General features: G+C 33.1%; 2 protein-coding genes and 1 non-coding gene across 4 annotated transcripts; 2 read left to right on the top strand and 1 right to left on the bottom strand.

Moving 5' to 3' along the window:
• The first annotated feature begins 1,854 nt into the window (after positions 1-1,854).
• LOC123899354 (E3 SUMO-protein ligase SIZ1-like) lies at positions 1,855-12,565 on the top strand. The gene is made up of 17 exons (XM_045950465.1): positions 1,855-2,170; positions 2,312-2,359; positions 2,990-3,070; positions 3,336-3,378; positions 5,593-5,665; positions 5,889-6,051; positions 6,227-6,357; positions 7,183-7,251; positions 7,959-8,046; positions 8,140-8,215; positions 8,386-8,459; positions 8,641-8,748; positions 9,676-9,837; positions 9,937-10,041; positions 10,131-10,211; positions 10,302-11,511; positions 11,742-12,565. Exons 2-17 carry the CDS (start codon positions 2,336-2,338, stop codon positions 11,879-11,881), a joined length of 2,628 nt encoding a protein of 875 aa, XP_045806421.1. The 5' UTR covers positions 1,855-2,170; positions 2,312-2,335; the 3' UTR covers positions 11,882-12,565.
• Positions 12,566-14,383: 1,818 nt separating this feature from the next.
• Positions 14,384-20,501, bottom strand: LOC123895687 (auxin response factor 4-like). Of its 2 annotated transcripts, XM_045946163.1 has the most exons (12): positions 19,148-20,501; positions 18,957-19,013; positions 18,211-18,399; positions 18,014-18,098; positions 17,567-17,657; positions 17,230-17,394; positions 16,871-16,990; positions 16,685-16,763; positions 16,231-16,393; positions 15,405-16,150; positions 15,120-15,310; positions 14,384-14,765 (listed from the first exon to the last, which is right to left on the bottom strand). In XM_045946163.1, exons 1-12 carry the CDS (start codon positions 19,505-19,507, stop codon positions 14,582-14,584), a joined length of 2,430 nt encoding a protein of 809 aa, XP_045802119.1. In that variant the 5' UTR covers positions 19,508-20,501; the 3' UTR covers positions 14,384-14,581. The 2 variants fall into 2 exon arrangements, with proteins under 2 accessions (XP_045802119.1, XP_045802120.1); XM_045946164.1 differs by lacking the exon at positions 19,148-20,501 and having other exon boundaries at positions 14,411-14,765; positions 18,211-18,456; positions 18,957-19,004.
• A 3,836-nt stretch (positions 20,502-24,337) lies between these two features.
• TRNAP-AGG lies at positions 24,338-24,409 on the top strand. Its single transcript has one exon. It is a non-coding gene; the product is annotated as a tRNA-Pro (tRNA).
• The last annotated feature ends 288 nt before the right edge of the window (positions 24,410-24,697 follow it).

The raw sequence follows: 24,697 nt of genomic DNA on the forward strand, positions 1-24,697 counted from the left end.
AATAAATAAATCTACTATTATTGTATATAAGCATTATATAGTGGTCTCAAACCAACTCTCTCTCCAAGACATTTTTTTTGTCAAGTAGCATAGTGGCTAGAAAATTCATCCTTAAGGTGGATAAGTGGGATAACCATGGTTCGAACCCCGACCCCTACATATATAATGTAATATTTTGTCAATTGAGTTAAACTCACAGGACCTCTCCAAGACATTTATTTATGTGACAATGTTTATATTTTTCTGTTTAATTATATGAGTAGTGCCAATATTTATGGAATGAACCTTCGCACACTGATACATATAAAAAAATTAAAAAGAGAAATTGTGGAGCAGTTTTTGGATATCCAAATTATACAAAAATACAAGTTTTTGAACCTTCGCACATTGATACACGAGACTGACATACACTTATACTTAACCAAAACAAAACAACAAAGATAAACATGTTCGTGGTTCAGTTCGGTTTTGGATGACAAGCAAAAAATATTCAATCCGAACCGATCCAATTTTATGAGGTTTAATTTGGATCGATTTTTGCATATCCAAATTATACATATTTTTATTAAATATTAATATTATAAAAAACACTGTAAAAGAATAGTTTTATTTTTGACAAAATAAATATAAGTATGCTAACATATAATATATTAAAAATTAAAATTTTGGAATGACAATTGTCAAGTATATTTGAAACATATCAAAATATAAAAAATAAATTAAATTAAACTAACAAATAGTGTTAACAAAATTTAAAATGAACAAAAAATATGTTAATGCAATATATATTCATACTAATAAAAAGATAAATAAGTATTGAAATACATTACGTCAAAATAAAAGAGTATTGAAATATATGTATGCGGTTTAATTCGGTTTTGATCGGTTTTAAAAAATCAATCCAATCCGATCCAGCGATTTTCACAAATGGACATCCAAACACATCCAAAAATATTCGATTTTTTGCGATTTTCGGTTTTTTTGGATCGGTTTGCTGTTTTTATTTGGATTTGAGCACCCCTAGTGAGATCCATATCAAGTCATTCACATGATAGATTTCTTTCGGAATATGCTTTGAGGAATCATACATAATTTCTTAATCAAGCATCCAACTTAAGCCTATGTTTACAATCCTTTATTAACTCGTAGCTAGAAGGATTTGTGTTTGCTTCTGCGGTGCGTTCACCAGCATCGCCTTAATGCAAAAGCTTGATTTGAAGTTTCAATGAAAACATTACATAACCTATAATTGAAAACTAAAACGCAAAACCAAACATATACTAAGTTTGAGTCACTTTCAGGTGTGTGACATTGAAAATCAAACCAACTTACTAAACATTGGTAGGTCACCGCCACCGTACATTTCAATTACCATTTCATCGGGAAAAAAAAAAAATTAAAAACCACAAATTGTATTTTGCTTTTAAACACACGATTGACATCCACCATCTCCATAAATATTTCATTGGAAAAAAAACTACAAATCGCAATTTCCTTTTAAACACGCGACTGACATCCACCATCCATCGTAAATATTCCACCGCCAAAATCGTAAAAAGAAATGGAAAACTACAAATTGCATTTTTCTTTCGGTTTCCTTTTAAATACACGACTGACATCCACCGTAAATATTTTATCGCCGAAATCGTAAAAAGAATATGAAAAACCACAAATTGCAGTTTCCTTATAAGCACGCGACTGACATCCACTGTAAATATTTCACGGGCGAAAAAATCTCAATTTCCTTTTAAACACACGACTGACATCCATCGTAACCTTTTAAACACACGACTGATATCCACCGTAAATCTTTCAGCGCAGAAACAAAAGTGTCTCCCATATAAAAAATAAGAAAAATCCTAATCCTAATCCTAATTACGGCAAACATAAACCCTAGCCAAACAAAACCTACCCTAAAAAAACAAAGAAATACGAGAAACCGTCGATGTGTTGTGTTCCATTGACATTGAACTTAGACTTGAAGCACTGAAAATTAACCCGGACATGTTACCGTTAAAAAAACTAGATTGAATAATTATCGATAAATCCGATTGCTGAAAATCAACAAAACGCATATCAGCGTTTCATAACAGTGACCACTGCCGACTCCGCTTACGCAAGCTCCCAAAGCCGAAACCCTAATTCATCATTCAATTTCCCCCTTTTCTTGGTGCGTTACGGTTTTGATTTGTGATTTGTTTCATAATTTCTACTTAATTTCTACTTAATCATCTATTAGTTAAGAAATCAAATTCTACTTTTTTGTTTTTTATAAATAGTTTGTGAAATTCACTGATTTTGTTTGTGGCAGCATGCTTTGTTATTGCTGTGCAATATGGATTTGGTTTCTAATTGCAAGGTATGATATTGAATTGAATTTTTCTGTTTGGGTATTTTGATCTATGATCATTTTTTTTTTGTGTGTTTATTTTTTTATTTTTTTGTAACTTTAAGTGTTATCAATCTATAATGTAATGTTAAAGTAGCTTTTTTATACCAATGGGGATTAGGTGGGGCTAGACTCCCATCATATGGTGAACTAAGGTTCAAATCCTGCTGGGGTGGTGGCTAACGTGCCTCAAATAGGATTACTTCATGTGTTATGGCATTGTGCAATCACCACTTATTGCAGTTTTTTTTTGTGAACGGCTATTGGAAAATTAAAGGGTTCTTGATGGATTTTTTGTTTACTTGAAGAGTTTCTTATTGCAGTTCTCTTTGTTGAAGTGCTAAAGCAATAATGCATTATGCAGTTTTTTTTTTGGTGTATGGCAATATAGGCTAGTTCATGTCGTTGGTCTTTCTGTTTTTTATTTTATTTTGTTTGGTTTACTTGTTGTGAAACTTTGATAACCAGGTTTTTAGTGCTGGTTTTATGTTTTTGTTTATCGGAGTTTAATGCTATGATGTATTATTAACCATGTATTATTAACCACGAGGGTGTGCTTAAGTGCTTTCCTACTTTACTGACTAGCGACTTTTCATGTAGGAAAAATTGGCATATTTTCGTGTAAAAGATCTTAAAGATGTGCTTACTCAGGTAGGGCTTTCAAAGCAGGGAAAGAAGCAGGTGAGATGACCAATATTACTGATTGTACGTTAAGATATTGTCTTTTAAACTTGCTATTGTTTTACATTATTTATACCACTTTTCCCATTTGATTACATGCAATCAAGAATACAAGTTTAAAAATCAAACTCTTTAGAGAGTATTTATATTGTCAATCCAAGGAATGGACTTTTACGACTATTGTAATACTGGAGTTAATCTCATACATTATTATTTTTAATTGCTTAGGACAATGTAATAATGTCACTACTCCATTTTTTTGTAGGATCTTGTCGATAGGATATTATCTATTCTCTCAGATGAACAAGGTATGATTATATTAGTATCTCTTATCCTGGCACACACATGATTTAACTTTTAGTATTCACATCACTATTTTGTAACTTTTGTCTATTTGATATGTGTGAAAAACTGAAAGTTTATAGGTGTGACCTCCTATTTAGTCTATTTGCATTCGTTCTAGGCACATACTACAATAAGAAAACTGTAGCTTGAGTTCTTTCATTTACTCACACTAAATGGTAAATCTTCCTTATTAAAATAAGAAAACTGTAAACCCTAAATCAAAAATATCAACAAACCATATACGAGAAATATCGGATAGCATAGCGGGAAAATAGCGGAAGCCGCAAAGCGGTTAAAATAAGTAATTATTTATAAAATAAAAACACAAAACACAAATAAAAAATTGACTGACATTAATCTGAAAATCTCAAATTCAAACAACTAATAAAACAAAAAACAAAAGTTAAAAACAACTTAAAACTCAAAAGCTAAGCAGTTCAAACTTCAAAAGAACTAAGGATCTGTTTGGCCTAGCTTTTTTTAGGTGTAGAAGCTCTTTTAATCATAAAGCTAGAAATAATAGCTTTTTAACTAAAGTTAAAATTGTTTGGTTAATCTTAATTTTGTTTTAATAGTTGTTTTTTTTTAATTAAAAGTTGTTTTTTTTATTATAATAGGGTTAAAAGATATATTTGATAAAATATTATTATTTTTTCTAAAATATAGGAACTGTTTTTTTTTTTTTACTATAGCATTTAGAAATTGTTGTTTGGCCTAGCTTCTTACTTTTAAGTAGAAAGAAGAGGAAAAAAAAGTTAGGCCAAACGGGCCCTAATAATTGGTAGTTCTAGCTCTAACTAGGGAAATGGTGAAGGTGTTACTTGTTTAAAGTTATAACTGGTGGAATTTATAGTTTTTCAAAAAATAATTAAAAATTCTATGTGATTATTTAAAATTCATTTATTTTATAAATAATTATAAATGTAACACATGTTAAAATTTATTAGCATTTTGTATTCTAATATATATATTCATTGTCACATGACATATATGATTCTAAAATTCATATTTAATATATGAAGAATGAGGGAGAATGAATTTTTAGTATCATGCATGTAGCATGTTTTCTTGTTGATGATTGACATGATTGACATGTTTGATCCTAATAGTCATATTTAATATATGAGAAGTAAAGAACGTCATTTGTGTATGATTTGTTCACATCTCATGTTTCTGATGCAACTCCAGCATTATGGAGGGACAAACTTAATCAACATAGGGCTGGTAAAATCTCAAATTCAAACAACTAACAAACCAAAAAATATAGAGTCGGTAGTGGCTTTGTTTACCTATAGGTAGTGCGTTCAGGGTAATATAAACCCACCCACACCAACTCAACACTCACTCCACCACTTCACATTGTTTTTATTTATTTTTAATATGGATCAATACATAGCGACTATACCGGTTTATGAGAAAAACGACGCTATTTTGAGCATAGCGAAGTCAGAATGTCATACCGGCTTTCGTATCGGATAGCCAAAATTCCGATACGCAATATCGGTATACCGGCTCTATACCGGATATTTAATAACACTGCTTGGACGTTTCCTTTTGCCTGTATGTTTTGTTATATGTAGCAACAAGGTAATGAAGGGCAGTGTTGTTATAGCGTGGCAGATTTTGTGCCAGCTGCCATAGGAAATTTGTGGAACGCCGTCCGACATGGTGGTACCATAGATAACAATCCCACATTTATATGGTTGAATTTTGGACAGCCACCATTGACAACATTGATGATGAACGGTCATCGTCAGGCCAGCCCAGGCTTTATGCCATAATGCAGTAGTGCCTCAGTTTCTCACTCTCCTGTGTATCTGTCTGCAAGACGTTCACATCATTTTTATTTATTTTCAATTAAATTTCGTCAAAAGAGAAAGCTGGTTAGCTCTTCGGTTCTAAATTGGCTGAGTCAAACATGTTTATACCGATTGAGTTACATTTCCAATCTGATTTGAGGCTTGGACTGGTTGGACCCGCTAGTTTTAACTTTCAAAACACTGCTTTAGGAGTGGTGGAAAATTCTATGATGCCATATTTTATTGAATATGAAATTTTGAATATTTAGCTTTTATGCTTCTAATAATTCAATTTTGTGTTTTTAATATGTGAAGTTGTGTTTCTGATGTTCCTCCCTTTTCTCTGGTAAACTAAGCACCTTGTTACATTTTTTGCAGTTGTCAAAGTGAGTGCTAAGAAGAATGCTGTTGATAAAGAACAATTGGTAAAATTAGTGGATGACACATATAGGTCAGTGTCAAAGACAACACTATCGATACCATTTTCTTCATCTACTTTTGGTATGCTTCTGATTAATGTAATGGCTGAAGTTTTATAGATAAGTTCATAGTTAACACATGATTTGGTGATCTGTTTTTAGGTTTGCTTTAAGTTGACTATACTGGTGCATATATGCCATAATGCCCTCATTTATAGTTTTTCTTTCATGATGTTGTGTTTTATTTTTCCCCAGAAAACTTCAGGTATCTGGAGCCACTGATACAGCATCAAAGGGGCACGGTGCTTCAGACAGCAGTAATGTGAAAATTAAAGGTGAAGTTGCTGATTCCTTTCAATCAGATACAAAGGTTCGCTGTCTCTGTGGAAGTTCATTGGAAACAGATCTATTGATCAAGGTGTAATATTCAATATATTTCCTCTATCCTCATTATACATAAAATTATATGCTTCTTTAATCTTACATTCTCGTATAATTCATTGATCATTTCCATTGTTTTCCTTGATGTCATGTGATTTTAATTTAGAACCCAACTGACAACGTATATTTGATAACTATGGCATTGTTTACAGTGTGAAGATACAAAATGCCCTGTGTCACAGCATATCAATTGCGTTATTATTCCAGATAAACCCATTGAAGATCTCCCGGCACTTCCAGATAAATTTTATTGTGAAATATGCCGTCTCAGTCGTGCAGACCCGTATGTCACGTTCCCTTGTTATTTCAGCTTATATGGGGGCGGGAATAAATTGTTTGAAATTTTTTACTCCATAGTATTGTGTTGAATTTTTTTATGTTCACCACAAGAGCCATGCCATTTGTGTTTCTATTTCATCAAGGGTTTGTGTTGGTTCAAGTAATTCAGTTGTGATTTTCTATTACCGAGCTGTTATATTTGCTATTGGTCCATTGAACTGAGCCTAGGAGCAGTCTGGTGATTTTAAGAACTGATTCCATCAGGCAACTTTTATTAGATGCCACGATTTTCAAATTACAAGAAAAGTCAGCTTTTGTTTACTGTCTTTTCTTTTTCAAAAAACATTAATTTTTATTTTCAAACATCTTTTAATCGAAAAGATTTTTGTCAGAAGAAAAAAAAAAAAAAAAAACACAATTGAATGAAGAGCATAAGGAATGATTTTGCATATTATCAAACTTAATTTAGTAAAAATACAAATGCTTGGTTATTGTTAGATAAAATTGATTTTGCTTCCAAATCTTAGTTTAACTAGAAATGATGAGAAGTATCTTTTGCTTTAGGTTTAAACCTTCACACTAAGTTTTACATAACACTTAGAAATTCAAATTGGTGAAGTTGGTTCTTTGTGAGGCTTCATATCTTTTTATTTATTTTCCTTTCATGTATGTGATCATTTTCCGGGTTTGCAAACTAAGTTTTGTTGCATTAGATGGTTTTTTAGTTGTCTTATTTTGTTATATTCCCATTCATTTAATTGGAAGAATTTTCCTACATTTTATTATTTTTCATTTTCTTTAATTCACATGCTCTTTCTCTATATTACAGGTTTTCGGTTTCAATGACACACCCTTTATTTCCGGTGAAGTTGATTACAACCCATATTCCAACTGACGGGTGAGTACCTTGTGTTGATTTTGTTGAAGCTGATATAGTTATGTAGTTTTTTTCATTTGTCTTTGAGCAAGATGTGTTGTTCGTGTAATTTCTTATATGCCATTTGAAGATATTTGTTGCCTACACTTGAACTTAGTCAGTAGAGAGTAAGATGTTCTTCATATCTTATATGACACTATAGGTGATATTTTGTTGTCTAAATTGGTAGAGACTTGCATATTCTTCATTTTTGCTTGACTACTATCCATTTCATTTAGGGTAGTGAGTGGAGGTGAGGGTCAGGTGAAGGAGGGGGTGTCTAACTCCAACAGTGAATCCAAATACACGTGCTTTAACTGCTGTGTACTCCCGCTGTTCCTTGTTACTTGTTGCTTTTGTAGAAAAGACTTGTTCCTATATACTTGTCATTTTCAATATACAATGCACCATTTGTGTAAAACTTTTTCTAATAATACCTTCATTTAATTAAATAATCCATCTAACTATTCCACTACCACGGGGCTTTTAAACACTCTTTTAATCTTCATACATTATTTTACTACATAAGTCAACACAATCATTTTCTTAAGAAGTGTGCATGACCTAAAATGACATTTATAATGAGACAATATATTGGTATATATTATTATTTACTATTGTTGAAACCCATTTTTTGTAATGGCTTTCTACTTGAAAGACTTGACCGTACTTCTGTTTGTATGGTTCAGAACCAACCCTGTGCAGACTATTGAGAAAACATTTCAACTTACAAGAGCAACCAAGGATTTGTTATTAAAACAAGACTTTGAAATTCAGGTTGGTTTTGGGTTCTCTGTAAGTATAAATGTTTAACCTTCTACTAATCTAATTAAGCACTTTGTGATGTTTGCCGAATGACATAATATGTAGGTTTGGTGCATGCTTCTGAACGACAAAGTTCCATTCAGGATGCAATGGCCACAATATGCAGACCTACTGGTCAATGGTATGTTATTATTATTGCAAATAATCTTCTCTTGAGGTTGAGGGGTTATTTTAGTTCCATTAGTGTAATTATAAGCTCATAATTTTCATGTAAAATATAAATCAGTTTTTGGAATTCATGAATTTTGTGGTTGTATTGATTGTTTGTTCTATTTGATTATGATCATATAGGTTATTCTGTTCGTGCAATTAATAGACCTGGTTCACAATTGCTTGGGGCTAATGGTCGTGATGATGGCCCAATTGTGAGTTTATTGTCACTTATTATAACTATTCCAAACTTTCTTCAGTTGTCTTATTTATCGCATATTCTAAATGTAGATATTTATGTTGGGTAGCTGGCCAATCATTTAGCAGTGTTATATTAAGTTTTGCCTGTCTTGGTTTTATTCAATTTCTTAATATTTTTTCTTTCTATTTTGTTAGATCACGCCATATACAAAAGAAGGAGTTAACAAGATTTGTTTGACGGGGTGCGACACTCGCATTTTCTGTTTAGGGGTCCGCATTATTAGAAGGCGCACCGTGCAACAGGTAGTCTGCAGTCTTCCTTAACTTTAGTCAGTTGAATATATGTTGGTTTTTTCATACAGGCTTATCCGAATAGTCAAGTTTGATGTTTAGAATCTGCGCGGTATGGTATCGGTCCAAACTTTCTGATATCTGGGGCTGATTCCCGAGAAATTTGATAAATTGGAATGCTTGTGTGGTCCTTTTTCCATGTCAATTTGAAGAACACGTGTTTAATCATGGTCTCAACTCCATAGCTTCGAACATAAATGAAATCACAAACCAAAAAACCTGAACAGCCCCATTTTGCAAAATTGTAATGAACCCAACAAGCTTATTAGGTGGATGGTCTCAACTTTGATGAGCTGAGACCTTGATCTACAAACCTATATTTGACTCTAATGAGGGAAGCTCAGTTCCGTCATATTTCAATCTTTAGTCATTTCGAACCTTATGATTTGTCAATATTATATGTCTATCGATTTTGAACTTGTTATGCTCATTTTTGCTAAGTTGTGGATCTATCGTGATTTTTTATTTTGTCCATTAATTGTCTCGTCTGGTCCAGTCTGGTCCTTTTTCAGACCTCGTGCTTTATTGTTGTGACTTTTTTCTTTGATATATATCTTACTAAGGTATTTTTTTGGGGTGTAGAAGGGGATGGGTGATTTATTATGATATCTTTTATCATAAATAAACAAAATAAAATTGTACACTTTTATTATAATTATTTGGGCATACCCTAGGGAGAAACACTAGGGAGAAAACAGAAATAATGTAATCCTTGAGTAAGATAAAAATTTAATTCAATAAAGATGTGTTTTTTTGGTCTATACTGTTGAAATGTGTTTTGGTGGTATCTTGAGTTTTTAAAGCGTCTATGTTTTGATTGAACTTCCAATTTCTACCATCTGTGTCATAAAATTAAATAATTTAGTCTCTGGTATCTAGGTCCTCAACTTGATTCCCAAGGAGTCTGATGGTGAGCGTTTTGAAACTGCTCTTGCACGTGTCTGTTGTCGTGTTGGGGGTGGAAATTCAGCTAATGATGCTGATAGTGACAGTGATCTGGAGGTGGTTTCAGATACTTTTAGCATCAACCTTCGTTGTCCGGTAAGGCTTTGATGTATTGGATTATTTTAGTAATTCGGGAAGTTATACAATCCAGTCCTTGAAGTTTTTAAAAAAATTATGTTCTTGTGAAATTTGTAGATGAGTGGTTCAAGAATGAAGATTGCAGGAAGATTCAAACCTTGTGTTCACATGGGTTGTTTTGATCTTGAAGTTTTTGTGGAAATGAATCAACGTTCAAGAAAGGTAATATCCTCAGAAACTGTGCATGCTTTATCTTATTCCTTTCTTTGTATTAAAATAAGTGTTAAATGACACATTAATCGTTTCTGCAGTGGCAATGCCCCATATGTCTCAAAAACTATGCATTGGAGAATATCATTATTGATCCGTATTTCAATCGCATCACTTCTATGGTAGTGCTTTCTTCTTTGACCTTCATTTCTCTCGTTTGTATTTGAGTCTTATGAACCGGTGCTTATTATTGAAATTGGTTTTTGGCACAGATGAAAAACTGTGGGGATGAGTTTACAGAGGTGGAGGTGAAGCCTGATGGTTATTGGCGTGTCAAAGCTAAGAATGAAAGTGAACGCCGCGAGTTAGGGAATCTTGCTAAATGGCACTCCCCCGACGGGTCCCTCTCTGTTTCTACTAGTGGAGAAGACAAGAAAGCGGAAACCTTGAATGTCAAACAGGAAGGTGTTTCAGACAGTCCTAATGGCTTAAGACTTGGCATTAGGAAAAATCGTAATGGAGTTTGGGAAGTAAGCAAACCCATTGAAACAAACACCTCTTCTGATAATAGGTTGAATGCAAATTTAGGAAATCATGAACTTGTGGTTATTCAAATGAGCAGCAGTGGCACTGGAAGCGGATTGGATGGTGATGATCCAAGCGTAAATCAGAGTGGTGGTGGGCATATAGATTATTCTGCTACCAATGGGATTGAGACGGATTCTGTGCGTCACACTAATGTTAATTCAACTTATGGATATACTATTCCTAACACTTCTGCTCCAATGGCTGATGCAGATATTATTGTTCTTAGTGATTCTGAAGATGATGATATATTAGTATCTGCTACAGATGGTTGCAACAATAATCAAACTGGTGATGCAGTTGATGTTTACTCAGTGCCTCCACCTGGAATTACCGATCCATATGCTGGAGATCCCAATATTGATGGAAATTCATGCTTGGGAGTTTATGATAATCCCGGTGTTTGTTTTGGGGTCCCCTCTCTCTGGCCATTGCATTCTGGAACTCAGGCAAGCTCAGGATTCCAACTATTCAGTTCTGATGTGGATGTGTCTGATGCATTGGTTCATGGTGATATTAATTGCTCCTCATCACTGAATAGTTATACATTGGCTCCAGACGCTGCTCTGGGATCTAATACTCTAATACCCAATTCATCCACTGATCAGTCTGACACTGATTTAAATGGTGGCTTGGTTGACAATCCATTGGCATTTGGTGGAAACGATCCCTCGCTTCAGATTTTTCTTCCTACAAGACCAGCAGAATCATCTATGCAGCCTGAATTAAGAGACCGCACAGATGTGTCGAATGGCGTCTGTACAGAGGATTGGATCTCTCTTAGCCTCGGAGGTGGGGCTGGTGGCAGTAATGGTGATGCTTCCACGCCAAATGGTTTGAATTCCGAACCGCAAATTCCATCCAGAAAAGATGCCACACATTCTTTAACTGAAACCGGTTTGTTACTTTCTGAATCTAATTTTTTTTTTTTTTTTTTAATTCAAGTTATTCCTGTAAATTTCATTATGTGACGGTGGTAGTCCACCAGAGTAATGTTAGCTAGTGAAGCAAGTCGTTAACCTACCCTCACAATATATTAGGATTCTAGTATATTCATGTTCTAGTATAGTAATTCTTAATGTCATTTTTTTCCTTTTGACTTTCTTGACTTATTTTTCCTCATGCAGCTTCTTTGCTTCTTGGTATGAATGATGCTGGTTCTGACAAAGCAAGTAAGAAAAGATCAGAAGGCCCTTTCTCATTTCCCCGCCAAAAACGTTCAGTAAGGCAGCGCTTGCATCTTTCTATTGGTTCAGATTCTGAGTAGAGGGAATTACACCTCTAATAGCTTTAGATGTCCTTGCCGCTACATTCTGTATCTAGAAACTGATGAAGTTAGAGCAGCATTTTTGGTCTCAGGAAGTGAAAGTTGTTGTGTCATGAAACATCTCTGATGGAACAGCGCTACAAAATTTTCCCTTGCGAAATCCTCTTCCTCCTGTAGGGTGTCATTTCCCTATTGGGAAAGAAGTATGTTGGCTGGAACTGTCCTCGGTTATTTATGCAGATATATTTTCAGAGTTGTCCTAACGACAACACATGATAGTGCTGCTTTTGTCCAGATGGGCATTTAGATTGGATAGTTCAAATTATTATATCTGCAATTTTGTCTCTGCTGCTGATAGCCATTAACCTGTACAGTTTCAGCCAACAAATTGAATAGGAAAATGAAAAGTTTTATTATTTACACCCAGGTAGACGCTCGCTTTTGTAATATATATGGTTGCTAATATTTTGTATTATAATTTAGGAACTAGATAGAGTGGCCTCCTGGATTAGCAAATTTTTATGAGGATCAACATTTCATCCGTTGTTGTATTTAGTTCTAGCTCGCGGTGTTCCAATTTGGAGCACAGCTCGAGTTGAATTGTTGTAATATAGTACAAGCTTCAATGTGGTGGAAATATTGAGCCTCTGCGCTGGTTTGTCGAAATGAAAGGACAATTTGCAATATTGTGTTTTTTTGGGGTTATTTATTTTTAATATAATTTTAACTTATCATAAAATATATTTGTCATCAAGATTGATCTTAAGATTTTTGGTGCTCTGGACCAACTAAAATAATGGTGTCTTTCATAATTATATAATTAGGATTGTTTCGTTCAGGTATTGTGGCAGAACTTAGAACAATAAACAAGGCAGGTTCTTTTGACCAGGAAATTAATAACAAAACTCTATACTAAGTAGTCATGAGAATTGTTAAGTATTTAAAATAAAAAATTATTCCTCCAATTCTTAAGAGAAAACATCTTTAGTAATATGAAAATCAATCAGGAGTTAAGAAAAGTACATAAACTATTGTTCAATTTTTTTTGATATATTTTTTTATAAAACTATTGTTCAAATTATATATTAAACTTATATACTCGTAATTGATAATTTAATTTTGAACTTAATCTTTTTTTTTTAACTTAATTTAAAATTAATATTTTATTTTTAATTTGAAATTTAAATGTTATAAATATAAAGTAAGGAAGTTATAAATATTAAGTAAGGAAAATATAAAAAAATTATTAATATTTTATTAATTAAAATTAAAAAATTAATTTCGAATATTAAATAATTCACACTCAAATAATTTTCTCTCATTCCCAAGAATTAAATGTGATTATAGTCATGCATTTCAATAACAAATAACACCAACAGCTATATAGTCATTAATATATCTTGTAAAGAATAATATCTCTCTCTCACACACACATCTCATGTATTAAATATGATTCTTTGAGCCATACATTTCATATGAGAACTAATATTATATATGATAAAATACAAAGTGATTGTAAATTTTAACTCATATTATTTTATTTGTGTGGAACCCTATTATATTTATATATCAATTATTTATCAAATAACTTAATATATTTAAATAATCGCATAAGATTTTGTAATATTCTATCATTTTATCATAATACAATTAATTACTTGTTTCATCTCTCACCTATTTTCATCTATTTTTTTTTCTTTCTTTATTCCTTTTGTACACACGCAAAAAAATAAGAGACATTATTGGAAACGAACGGAGTATCAAAAATGTTATTTCTCTAACTATTAATGCATCTCTGATGTTCCCCTGTTCTCTATTAATAACAAAACCGTTACCATCTTCGCATTTAATTTAATCGTAAGAAAATGCAAAGAAGACAAGAAATCTCATATTCAAGCAACTAGAACAAAACATCATCTATCGTTCAAGTATTAACAGTTAGCACTTAAAACCATCAGCATTTTGGTATTCAATCATGAAGCAAGAATTATAAATTCTAAAGTCAATTGAAAACACAATTCTCAAAAATCAAGTAAAGTAACATGTAATAAGGAACTAACAATCAAATTCATAAAACTAATTACACATTTTGCAAGATAGTTAAATAGTGATTAAGGTGCAAGTGTAACTACAACAATTAAATCACAAGAGAAAATACAACTGATAGACATACATGACTGACATCACGTCCACTCGGTCTGACTAAACAGACCTGCTCTGATTGACATATAACCCACGTGGTCGAATTGGACAAAACGGGCTCTGATTGACATTTTTTTTTATAGCTTTTGAATTGTTTAAGAGGTCATCCAAATAAAACACTATAACTTCTCACAAAAAGTCAATCTCACAGTTTGTACTTGGTGGTGTTTTATTCACTTGAGATTTCAAATTGTTCTTGTTTTCATCTTGGCAAAGAGGTGGCAGAGATTGAATGATGGGGAAAACGATTGGAGGTGATCACAAAATTGTTTATGACATGATAAGTTGGAACACATTTTTGAAAGTCTTTCATTGATTTCTATTAGATTGGATCAAAATTGATTGATAAAGAGATTAATTGATTAATAATATTCAATTTCAAAACTAGCTCAAAGATAATAATATATTTTTTTCAGCTCAAATATAGTAATCAATTGTAATAAACATGCAATTAACATTTGATTATATTTGCATTAGAGACAAGGCCAGCATATGCAACTAGATTCTAACTACTGTTGGAGAAGAATCAGGTTGACCTACTGAGGATGACTTTGAAGCTTCCATAATCAGTGGTGTTTGTTCCAAACAGCTCTGGTTATCATCATTCATCATCCCAATTGTCATCTTCTCCACTTCTTCTTGTGTATGTATATGAATTTTGGATACCATATCACAAAACTCACTGCAGCCAAAAGGGTGAGTGTATTTTTTCAGTATGTATCATATCACCCAAAATATGTTATGTTACATATACCATTTGCAAATAGGTGCAGACAAAAGCAGCATTTAGTTAAATAAAATATGAGTCTAGGAACCAATCGTTAGTTGGTTTAGTGGTGATTGCCGTTGGACTTGGTAGGGAGGACCACGGTTCAATCCCCCGCAACTCCAATCGGGAGGGGGCTGGAACCACTTGATGCCAGAACTGACCCCCAAACTAGATTATGCGGTCCAGTGGGCCGGATACTGGTGGTGAAAACAAAAAGAAATATAAAATAAAATAAAATATGAGTCTAGGAAGATGAATGAAACTTACTGCCATGGATCATCCCCAACAACCATAATGTCATTTTCACTGTCAGTGTAGAGGATTCTCCATCCCTTATCAGAATCTCTTAAAAGGCCTTCCATGCCAAATAGTCTCTCTAGTTCACTCATCAGATCATTGTAGCTGCTCAATCTTGAGAGATCAACGGCTCTTCCAACTAAGCTACCTTGCTTGTGAACCTTCATTCAGTGCAATATGCGTCGGCAAATTGTCAAAGGAAGAGAGAAAAATGCATATCAATCACAATATAACTTAGTTGCTATCGTCGCTCACCTTTGTGCAACTTCTTTTAGCAGAGTTCTGTAGATTTTGTGAGGTGGTTTCCGCCGCAGACAAGGAAAATCCAAATAATTTGCAAGGATTTATCTTCCCCTTAAAATTTTCATCATTTAAAATCCTTATGTTTGCACCTAGAGATGTAGCAGCCGAAGTATTGTCCTGCAGCTTCTGCTCGTTTCGGATTGCGAAACTTGATAGTCCAACTTCATTTTTCAATGTACCTATCTGAGCTGAAGGAGTGTTAAATGGAACATTCTCTAGGTTGAAATTTGTGGGTTTAGAGCACAAAATGCTACTACCTTGGCCATAAGGAAAATAGGAATTTTGAAGAATTTCCGATCCTAAAGAATGAAAGTTTGGTTTTGTAGCTTGATGTAAGGTGTAATTTGTGTAACTGACATTGGTTTTACCCCAAGAATTAAGGTTTAAATCAACCTTTCCCGTCAGGGATCTCAATGGACATATTTCTTGACCTTGCAAGACCATAGGAAACCGGTTTGTTTCCGTGAAGCCTGCGTAACTAGAAGGGTGAACCCTCGTAAACTCGGCAGAAGTAATTTTTCTTGCTCCAGTTGATGCAAGATTAGTATGAGAATGACTTAGAGAATTGATATCAAATTCTGTCTTCTTAGTTACCGTGTCACATCCATAATATAGTGACATAAAACTTGTTTTTTCTTGACCTTGCAAGACCTTGGGTGATCTTATAGACTCATCAAAGTCCATAAACCCGCCGTCTCCTGCTACCAAGAAGAGAGGTTAGGACACATTAAGTTTAGTCGTTAATTCTATTTAGCTAACTCGGCATTTGGATTCATACCAGTGATAAGGTGACTGGGGGAGTCAGCTTGAAGACCTGTCCGGAGTTTCTTCAGCCTTCGAGAAGATTGAATGTTCAAAGGAGGGAGAGAATTAGAAGGATCAATCTCCCAAGGAGAGATTCTATCTTGTTGATTATTCTCAATATCCTCATCCCATCTGACCTGTTGGATATCACAGGTAGCTTTTATTGATCAAGCTATCACCATTTGGTAATTAATTTATTAATGAAATCTGTTAGAAAAGCATATGTTTCAAGACAAAGCTGGTGAAGATAAATATCAATAGAAAATACTAAATGTATATTATGGTTCGAATTTTGAAACAATTTTGGTCAGACTTTACTTACCTCCTAGTCTAACTTCATATTTACTAGGGCCCCCTTCCTCTCAGAACCGGAGGGTTAAGACAAAAAATATGCATAATATGGTTGTAAAGAAAAATAGAAAATGTACCATAAGGCATCTCCATTTTGACTTGGGCCATTTATAGGGATCCAAATCACTCATTCCAATCACTATACCACTGCTAAACCTGCAAGACTTGAAAATGATATCATATTCCTCACGAGTCAACCGATTCATTTTGGTTTATGGAATACAAACAATGGCTAAAGATTTATAACTATTGTTGTAGCTGACCTTCTTTCTGGAGATTCATCCATTTCAAATTTCATTTTGAATCTTGTCCCTATGGTCACTGGACTCCTGATGCTTTTAACATACTTTTGGTAAGGGACAACAAAATCCGCATGACTTGCTCTATATTACATCAAATTCAAACACATTAGTTGAAATCATTTACTGAGCAAGATGCAGATAATTGTTCATAAGAACATAAAGCTTCACATGTTGCAAGAGCAGTCATAAAATTCATCCAAGCCACCAACTTAATATCAACATGTCATATATAAAAAATTACGCTCACAAATGAAAATCCAATATCAAATAATTAGAGTGTGAACTTCATACATTTTGCAAATGAAGAAATGTATAAGTACCTTGGACTGTAGAAAACATGAAACATGCTTTTTGCAGATATTGCATTAGCTACAGAAGAAAGGAAACTAGGAGAACAACTCTGGTTACCAATAATTGATTCAGGAAGACCATTTCTTGGTCGAGCAGCTCTTCTGATTCCCAATCTTAACTCACCATTTTCACCCCTACATAGTGATTCATGAGCAGTAAGGTACACGCAAATATTTTTATTTCGAAGTTTATCATTTCTTTCTGATCAAAGCTTAACAATGATAGCAGGAGCAAAATATGAAAAATCTATCATATAAAGATTAATGCAAATTAAAAATACTCAGTTCGACACAAACACTCGCACACCTTAGAAAGAGCACTGCATCACCAGAAACAAGATTCTTTTGGCTTACAAAAATACTCCAACCGGTAGTGAGCAGATGCCTCCTCGGCTGACCTGACAAAGATTACAACATGGACTTTTCTGGTTCATTCATAGTCGATATATGAATCCAACTAAACACAATATTACTTTGGTCTCAATTATAAGCAAAAATAAAATTTTTATTGGACTCAAATATAAGCAAATGTCAACTGAGTTATCCACATTTAATGTTATTATACCAAAAATATCCTTACATCAATTTCTTAATGTTGCGAAGAGATGACCATTATAATTAGGGGTAGGTTAGTGAATGTATTTCCTTTTTTACATGAAATTGCGAAAATTAAATGCACTTAACTACCAGTCTTATAAGTGCGAAAGTGGATACTTATAATTGAGTCCAGAGGAAGTATTTTTGTTTCGTCTACCTCTATAAATATGGCGAAATTTCCAGTCCACACCATGCAGATCTTTTGCAACAAGCTCTTGAGAGGGTCTCTCCAGCTTATAATCCTGAAGAAGTTAAAATAAACCGAATTCGTCACCACCTTCAAAACATTTTCCAATAATTTCATGTCAGAAAAATAAATAATATCAGCTCAAAATAGAACATATTGTGTCATACCAAAGGAGGAAAACAATCTTCGGCAGCTCGGCGAGGAACAGAAAACCCTCCATGAGTGCTGGTATCAGAAGCAGTGAGTGTTTTGCAAAACATGTGAGAAGCTAACTTTGCAGGTGTTGTTTTTCCATTTCCATTTCCATCTGCTTCCAACCCTTCACACTCTTTGCCATCCAAACACATCCCTGCTAACTGAAGACCACACAAAATTTATAATTTCCTTATGAGCTTGGACCAAAGAAGCAATCGCTGCATTATGTATAACACTAGTATTGAGATCCCGTAAAACGCACGGGGAGCAATTTGTCAAAAGAATCTACATTAGAAACACTCCTATAATTTGTTGTGTTCGGTTATTGAGAATCAACAAAGTTTAACAGTAAATCGAAGTATCACATTCATCATACATTGATATTTTTAAAAACTCGGTATCCAGCCTAAGGACCAACTAATCCAAGAGACACCAATCCAGCCGTCCACTAGCGGGGGCCATCTGTATGGATGGGCCCCAACACAGAAAGTGGCACCGGTAGGATTTGAACCTGAGACCTTGAGAGGAGCAGACTCCAGGTCCCAAGCCTTCACTACCAGTCCAACCCATGTGGGTTTCGGCATACATTAATGTTGTATAAATCTATAAGTCTATAACTTGCACACAATTTTTTCCCCAAAACTTGCCTATTTCAAAAGAAGAAATCCAAACCAAAATGCATCAAAAAAAGAAATAACATAACAAAAGTAAAACCAACCTCTGCCTGTGGAAGCAAAGTAACTTGTGTGTAAACCTCATCATTTTCCTTATTGGCCTGTTAATTGAAAAAATTTAGAAAACAATTAAACCAAACCAAATTAATAAAAGCAATTAAAGAGTGCAACTTCATGTGAATTAATCATATACAAGTCAATAAAAGAGTAAACTTCACTCAATTTAAGTGCTTACCAGTAATTGAACATTGACAACCCTACAAAAGATTTGTGGCTGAAGATCAAAAGTTGGAATCTCCAATGGTGATAAGAGAGACAAAGATGAAAATTGTTCCAAATGACCCTGTGGAAAATAAACTACAACATTCCCTTTCTTTGGAAGTGATGTTAAAGGACCAGCACAAGCATGCCATAGCTCAAGATAAGAAGATACAAGAGCTGAAGAAGAACTAGAAGATGAACATGTTGGTGAAGAAGAAGATAAAGTGCAAACACAAACACTTTTCTCACAGTCACCATTGCAAGACACATTATTCTTCTTGTTCTTATTCTTGTCCTCAACTTCAGTTACTTCATCATTCAGATCAATTTCCATGAACACAAAATATTTTGTTGTTGGTTTTTCTCTTAGGACTCAAATGAAAACCAAAGAGAATATATAAAAAAAATGAAGAAAAAAAGGAAGATAAAGATGAAGGAGAGTGTAATCAAGTGGATTTAAGAAAGAAAGAAAAAGGAAAGAAAGAAAGAAACAAAGAGAGAAAGATGAGGTGGAAATGAGGTCAAATCAAATCATGAAAAAAAAAAAGGAATACATGTTTGGAGGGACACCACAACAAAAGTGAAAACAAAGAGATGAACAGAGAACATGTTTTTTTTGAGAGGAAAAAACAGTGTCAAAGTTGTATGATTCTTCTTCTACCATTTGAAGAGGGAACAAAAGAAGAGAGACATAGATAATTGCATTTAGCACAGGAAACAAAAGGCAACAAAAGTTAATTTTGTTAGTGGATTTTGTAGTTGTTGGAGAGAGATAGAGTGGGAGTGAGTGAGGGAATAAGTTTTCGTGCCGTAACTGTCTGATTTCAAATCAACTGTGTCGAGATCTTTTATAGCGTCAAATTTTGCAAAAACATCACAACAGTCACAATAGCGAATCTATTTTTGTGTCGAGTGCATGTGTGTGTGAGGGAATATGATTTAATTTTTTGCTATAACTGTGTGAAGTAGTTACAATTTTGACGCATCTGATCAAAATAAGCTATTAAGATTGGTATAATGCATAATATTGAAGTTGAAATTTGACTGGATGATCTCAAATCAACCGTTAAGATCTTTTACAGCGTTAAACTATATGAAAACATGACGACCAACATGGTATAATGTATAATATTGAAGTTGAAATTTGACTGTGTGATTTCAAATCAACTGTTAAGATCTTTTACAATGTTAAACTGTATGAAAACATGACGACCGACAGGGAATCCATATCCGTGTGTGAGTGAGTGAGTGTGAGTGTGGGTGAGTTGGGTGGGGGGACAAGGCAGGAAAGTACAGAACCCACACTTCTTCTCCTTTGCTTTGTGCTTAGCTTTATCTTTTTTTGTTTCTTTATTAATAATAATTTCTTACCTTGTTGGTGAGACCCTCCACCAAAACACAAACAAAAAAATTATGTTTGATTCATTTAATAAAAACAAAAAATTTATGTATGACCTTATAAGTGTGTATTGTTTGGTTTAGTGTTTGGCAGCAACTGCTCAGAATTCAGAGATTGAGCCCTTTCTCTGCATCACTAGTACTCACTCCATTTCTTCACATTTTCCTTTTACTTTTTTTACTTCATGTCCTCATATGCATCTCATGCCCTTCCAACTTTCTCATACTTGCTCCTAATAGATTGATCAGTAATTTTATTTTTACCGTTTTATGAGATGATTAATCTTCGTTAAGAATTTATTGGTGTTTAAAAGTCTCACATCGAATATGAGATTCTCAATATTGTCATGTTCGACGTCCACATCATCTTTCACTTTATCGGTACTGACCCGATAATAACTCTTTTCCTTTTTAGCGGCTTCATTCACCTGCTCATTTATCTTTGCCAACTTTTTAATACCTATATGAATCATACTTAACAAAGGTTCTTTATGAGCCATGAAGTATGGCCGTTTTACATAAGTGAGTTTTTAAAAACCTAACCTTCTCTTTTTAAGAAAATGTCTTATATGAATATGATATGATGTAGTCAAATAATAATGAAAGGTTTGAGTAATTTGCAGGTTTTGTAGGGCCCATAAGGTAGTACTTCACCCGACACATAGATTATTGTTTGGATAAAGATAAACTAAGAAATCACTTTTCAATTGCTTTTAGATAAAATATTTTTTCCCTAATTTCATCACTTATCTCTTGAAGGCAAATGCAGCTAGGCCTCCTTTCCAAAGAACCCCTCGTGCATACAAAATCAAAACACTTCATAAGCACTAATAATAATTTGAGTAATATTTAATTCATATCTTTCAATAAAGTAATAAACTAATTAAAATATTAATTACCTTGCACGGGTACTATGCATTTTTAACTTTTGTTTAAAATTCTTGACTACTTTATAAAAATGTTATTGCAATTTCAAATGTCATAATCAACAATATAATAATAAAAGAAAACGTGTGTAACTTAATCATTGCTAGATACAAATAAGAAAGAATATACCATGAACGTACGTATGTATTGTTTGATGATGAGCAAGGAAAGTTGGTAGGAGTGTCAAGCAATTGAATATTAAATCTTCAATATATTTTTCCTATTCTTACTGTAAAAATAAAAGCAAATAAATAAAATAAAAATTGTTGTTCTACCTTATATGGATACACTACAATATGTTGCTTATAGAACAGGAATCTGCTCAAAGTAGATCATGCATTGCAGAGTTGTACACTCTACCAAGTTACTAATTGGGTGTCACAAAGTTGATGGTTGATATACAACTGAATCTACTATAACATGTGGTTATGAGTTTGAAATTTTTACTTATAATATAGGTGTGAAGTATTCACTCTTATTGGCGATGATAAATTTTGGTGGAGTACATGTGGAGTGCATACTATAAGCTCTCTCCTCCCAACCAAATTATTTGCATATACAGGAGTTATGAATCGAACTTCTGATGAACTTCTGACCACACACTTAAATGATCTATCCTTGCTACTTGGTTGTAAAGAATCAACCAAATTGAAAATTAAATATATTAAAATATTTAAATATACATTTATAAATGTTATTTTAATAAAGTATTTGGGGATGGAGTCTCCGCAAGACGGAGGGTAAAATCTCATCCCCAAATCTCTCTTGGGAGACTTTCTCCTTCATCCCCATCTCCACAGAAAAAATTCTCCATTTTCAAATCCCTAAACCGAACAATCTCCGTGGAGATCTCCATTTACAAATAAAATTCACATCCTAAAACATATGAACTCTTCAATTATTGAAATTCCTCCCTTTGCTACCCTCTCCTTATATATAGGAAGTAAAGGGTCAATTTCTTCTTCACATGTATATGATCTATACCTTTTTTATCTATCCAACTTTGCATACCAAATAAATAAGCCGTATATAGCTTTACTGTAATCAGTACACACTCCATAACTCTATCTCTATCTGCTTTAATTAATGTGTCTTTGTCTTTTGGATTGATTTTGTTTTTCTTGTCTTTGGCAATAAGTTTCAAATTTAGTTTTATTATTAATCGCCCGCATGCATCATAACCTTCCATCATATATGTCCATGTCTCCTTAATTTCCCATATTGTTTGGTATTTGTTGGTGTGTGTTTGCTTGTACCGTAGTATTTCCTCTTTTCTAAAATACTACTACTATATTTGGTTAAAAATTAATAAGTCAAAGAAAGTCAAAGAAAATTAATATATTTGGTTAAAAATTTGGACAAAATATATTCACAGTTGTCGATCAATTTTTGCTTATATTTTAGGACGAAAAGAGTATTTCATATTGATTAAAAAATTTGATAAATAAAAAAATGTTGATTTTACTCAATTTCCCATAATATTACTATTTATGTATTTATGTTATTAAAGTAAAAAATAATAAATTAGAATGATGCACGTAATATTAATATTATTAATGTTATAAACTAAAGGAGTACGTATTTGGTACATACCCCAGCCTAGGTAGTCAATCAAGGATTGATGAAGCTGTTGGGGTCTAATAATGAGTACTTTATGAATGATATGAGAATGGATCTCTCAATTTTGTTTTCCTCAATTTTTACATCTCAATCATCAATCAACTTCCTTCAATTTCTTTTAAATTTAAATAAATTTTATATTTATGATCCAATGACCTATATTCCACATTATTTCCTCAATTTTTTTCCACACCAGAGAATCCATTATATAATCCATGCTTTTGAAAGGAGCCCATGCTTTGCTTAGTTCCAATAAACAAAGAGTTAATGGGTCCATCATAGGAGACAAAGGGTATCCCATAATTACTCATTTGTAATTGGGGTATCAAAATCATATAAATAGATCTCTTGAATTGTGAGGGAGGAGCCTCGCTAGATTGGATCGGTACATTGAGCATCGAATAATTTTATAAGTGACTCTAACATTACATCTTCACCCAAAAATCTTAAGGCATCGAGTTTATGAGTTTTCTCACTTATAAAGTATTCAACATCAACTCTTCCAACTAATATGAGACTTTTGTCACACTTGATATATTTCAACGATCAAAGATAAGAAAAGTAAAAAAAAATAAAAAATTACCTATAGCTCCAACTAATGTGAGACTTTTGTCACATTTAATATATCTCAACAATCAAAGATAAGAAAAGTAATAAAAAAAAACAAAAAAAAAGTACCTATAGGCTATAGCAATCATAGATCAAAAATTTCATCATATCAAAGTTATTTTATTTTTATATTATTTACAAGGTGAATATGCCTCATTTTATTATTTTTATTTAATCCCTATCTTGATTATTTGTGAGACTTGTTTTATCTAAAGATTTACATATGTTTCAAGAGCTTTTAATTATTATATATCACTTCATAAAACAAAAAGTTTTTTTTTTCTCATTACAACTAAATTGTGACAAGGCCATCTTAATCAAAATTGGACCTACTCCTCTAATTCTTTTCAAACTTGAAAAGTGAAAAGACTCATAAATCTTTCTATTGCATGTTAAACGAATTGATAGGAATTTAAATCATTAGTACTGCATAGGAGAGTGTATTTTCTTGTGAATCACCAAAAAAAGTTTATAATTAAAATTAAAATCGCTAATCTCTCTCTTCTCAGGACAATGTGTCTTAATAAGCTTCTTAATTTAAAATAGAATGCCAATTTTTAATTGATTGTTCAGATTAAATTCTATATTATACAGATACTAATATCAACTTGGGCATTTGGTCTAGTGGTATGATTCTCGCTTAGGGTGCGAGAGGTCCCGAGTTCAATTCTCGGAATGCCCCTTTTCTTTGTTATCTTTTTATTCATTTTTTTTAACTTTTTAATGTAGTTTGATTTAGTCTTATAAAAAACGATAAAATTACAGTAACAGAGTCTCTTTCGTGGGCTCGTAATAATGCATAATAAGCAAGGATGGGCTTTGGACCTTGAAAATCTTATGTGATTTTAAATCCTTAATTAGAGACCTTCATCATTATATTCATTAATTCCCATGAAATAACAAAAGGAAAAGACAAATTAGAGTACCAAATTAAGACAGATCATCATAAATTAAATGATCCAAAGGTAGG

The sequence above is a fragment of the Trifolium pratense genome, linkage group LG7 (genome assembly GCF_020283565.1).
Source record: "Trifolium pratense cultivar HEN17-A07 linkage group LG7, ARS_RC_1.1, whole genome shotgun sequence".
Lineage (NCBI taxonomy): Eukaryota > Viridiplantae > Streptophyta > Magnoliopsida > Fabales > Fabaceae > Trifolium > Trifolium pratense.

Bases quoted from the DNA above. Each gene is read 5' to 3' on its own strand.
- LOC123899354 (XM_045950465.1), top strand. From the start codon at position 2,336: ATGGATTTGGTTTCTAATTGCAAG. The intron at 3,379-5,592 runs GTATGATTATAT...CATTTTTTGCAG, and splicing joins TATTCTCTCAGATGAACAAG to TTGTCAAAGTGAGTGCTAAG. The intron at 6,358-7,182 runs GTATGTCACGTT...TCTATATTACAG, and splicing joins CGTCTCAGTCGTGCAGACCC to GTTTTCGGTTTCAATGACAC.
- LOC123895687 (XM_045946163.1), bottom strand. From the start codon at position 19,507: ATGGAAATTGATCTGAATGATGAAGTAACTGAAGTTGAGGACAAGAAT. The intron at 18,099-18,210 runs GTATGACACAAT...TAACTTCTTCAG, and splicing joins AAGATTGTTTTCCTCCTTTG to GATTATAAGCTGGAGAGACC. The intron at 16,991-17,229 runs GTACTTATACAT...GATGTAATATAG, and splicing joins CATGTTTTCTACAGTCCAAG to AGCAAGTCATGCGGATTTTG.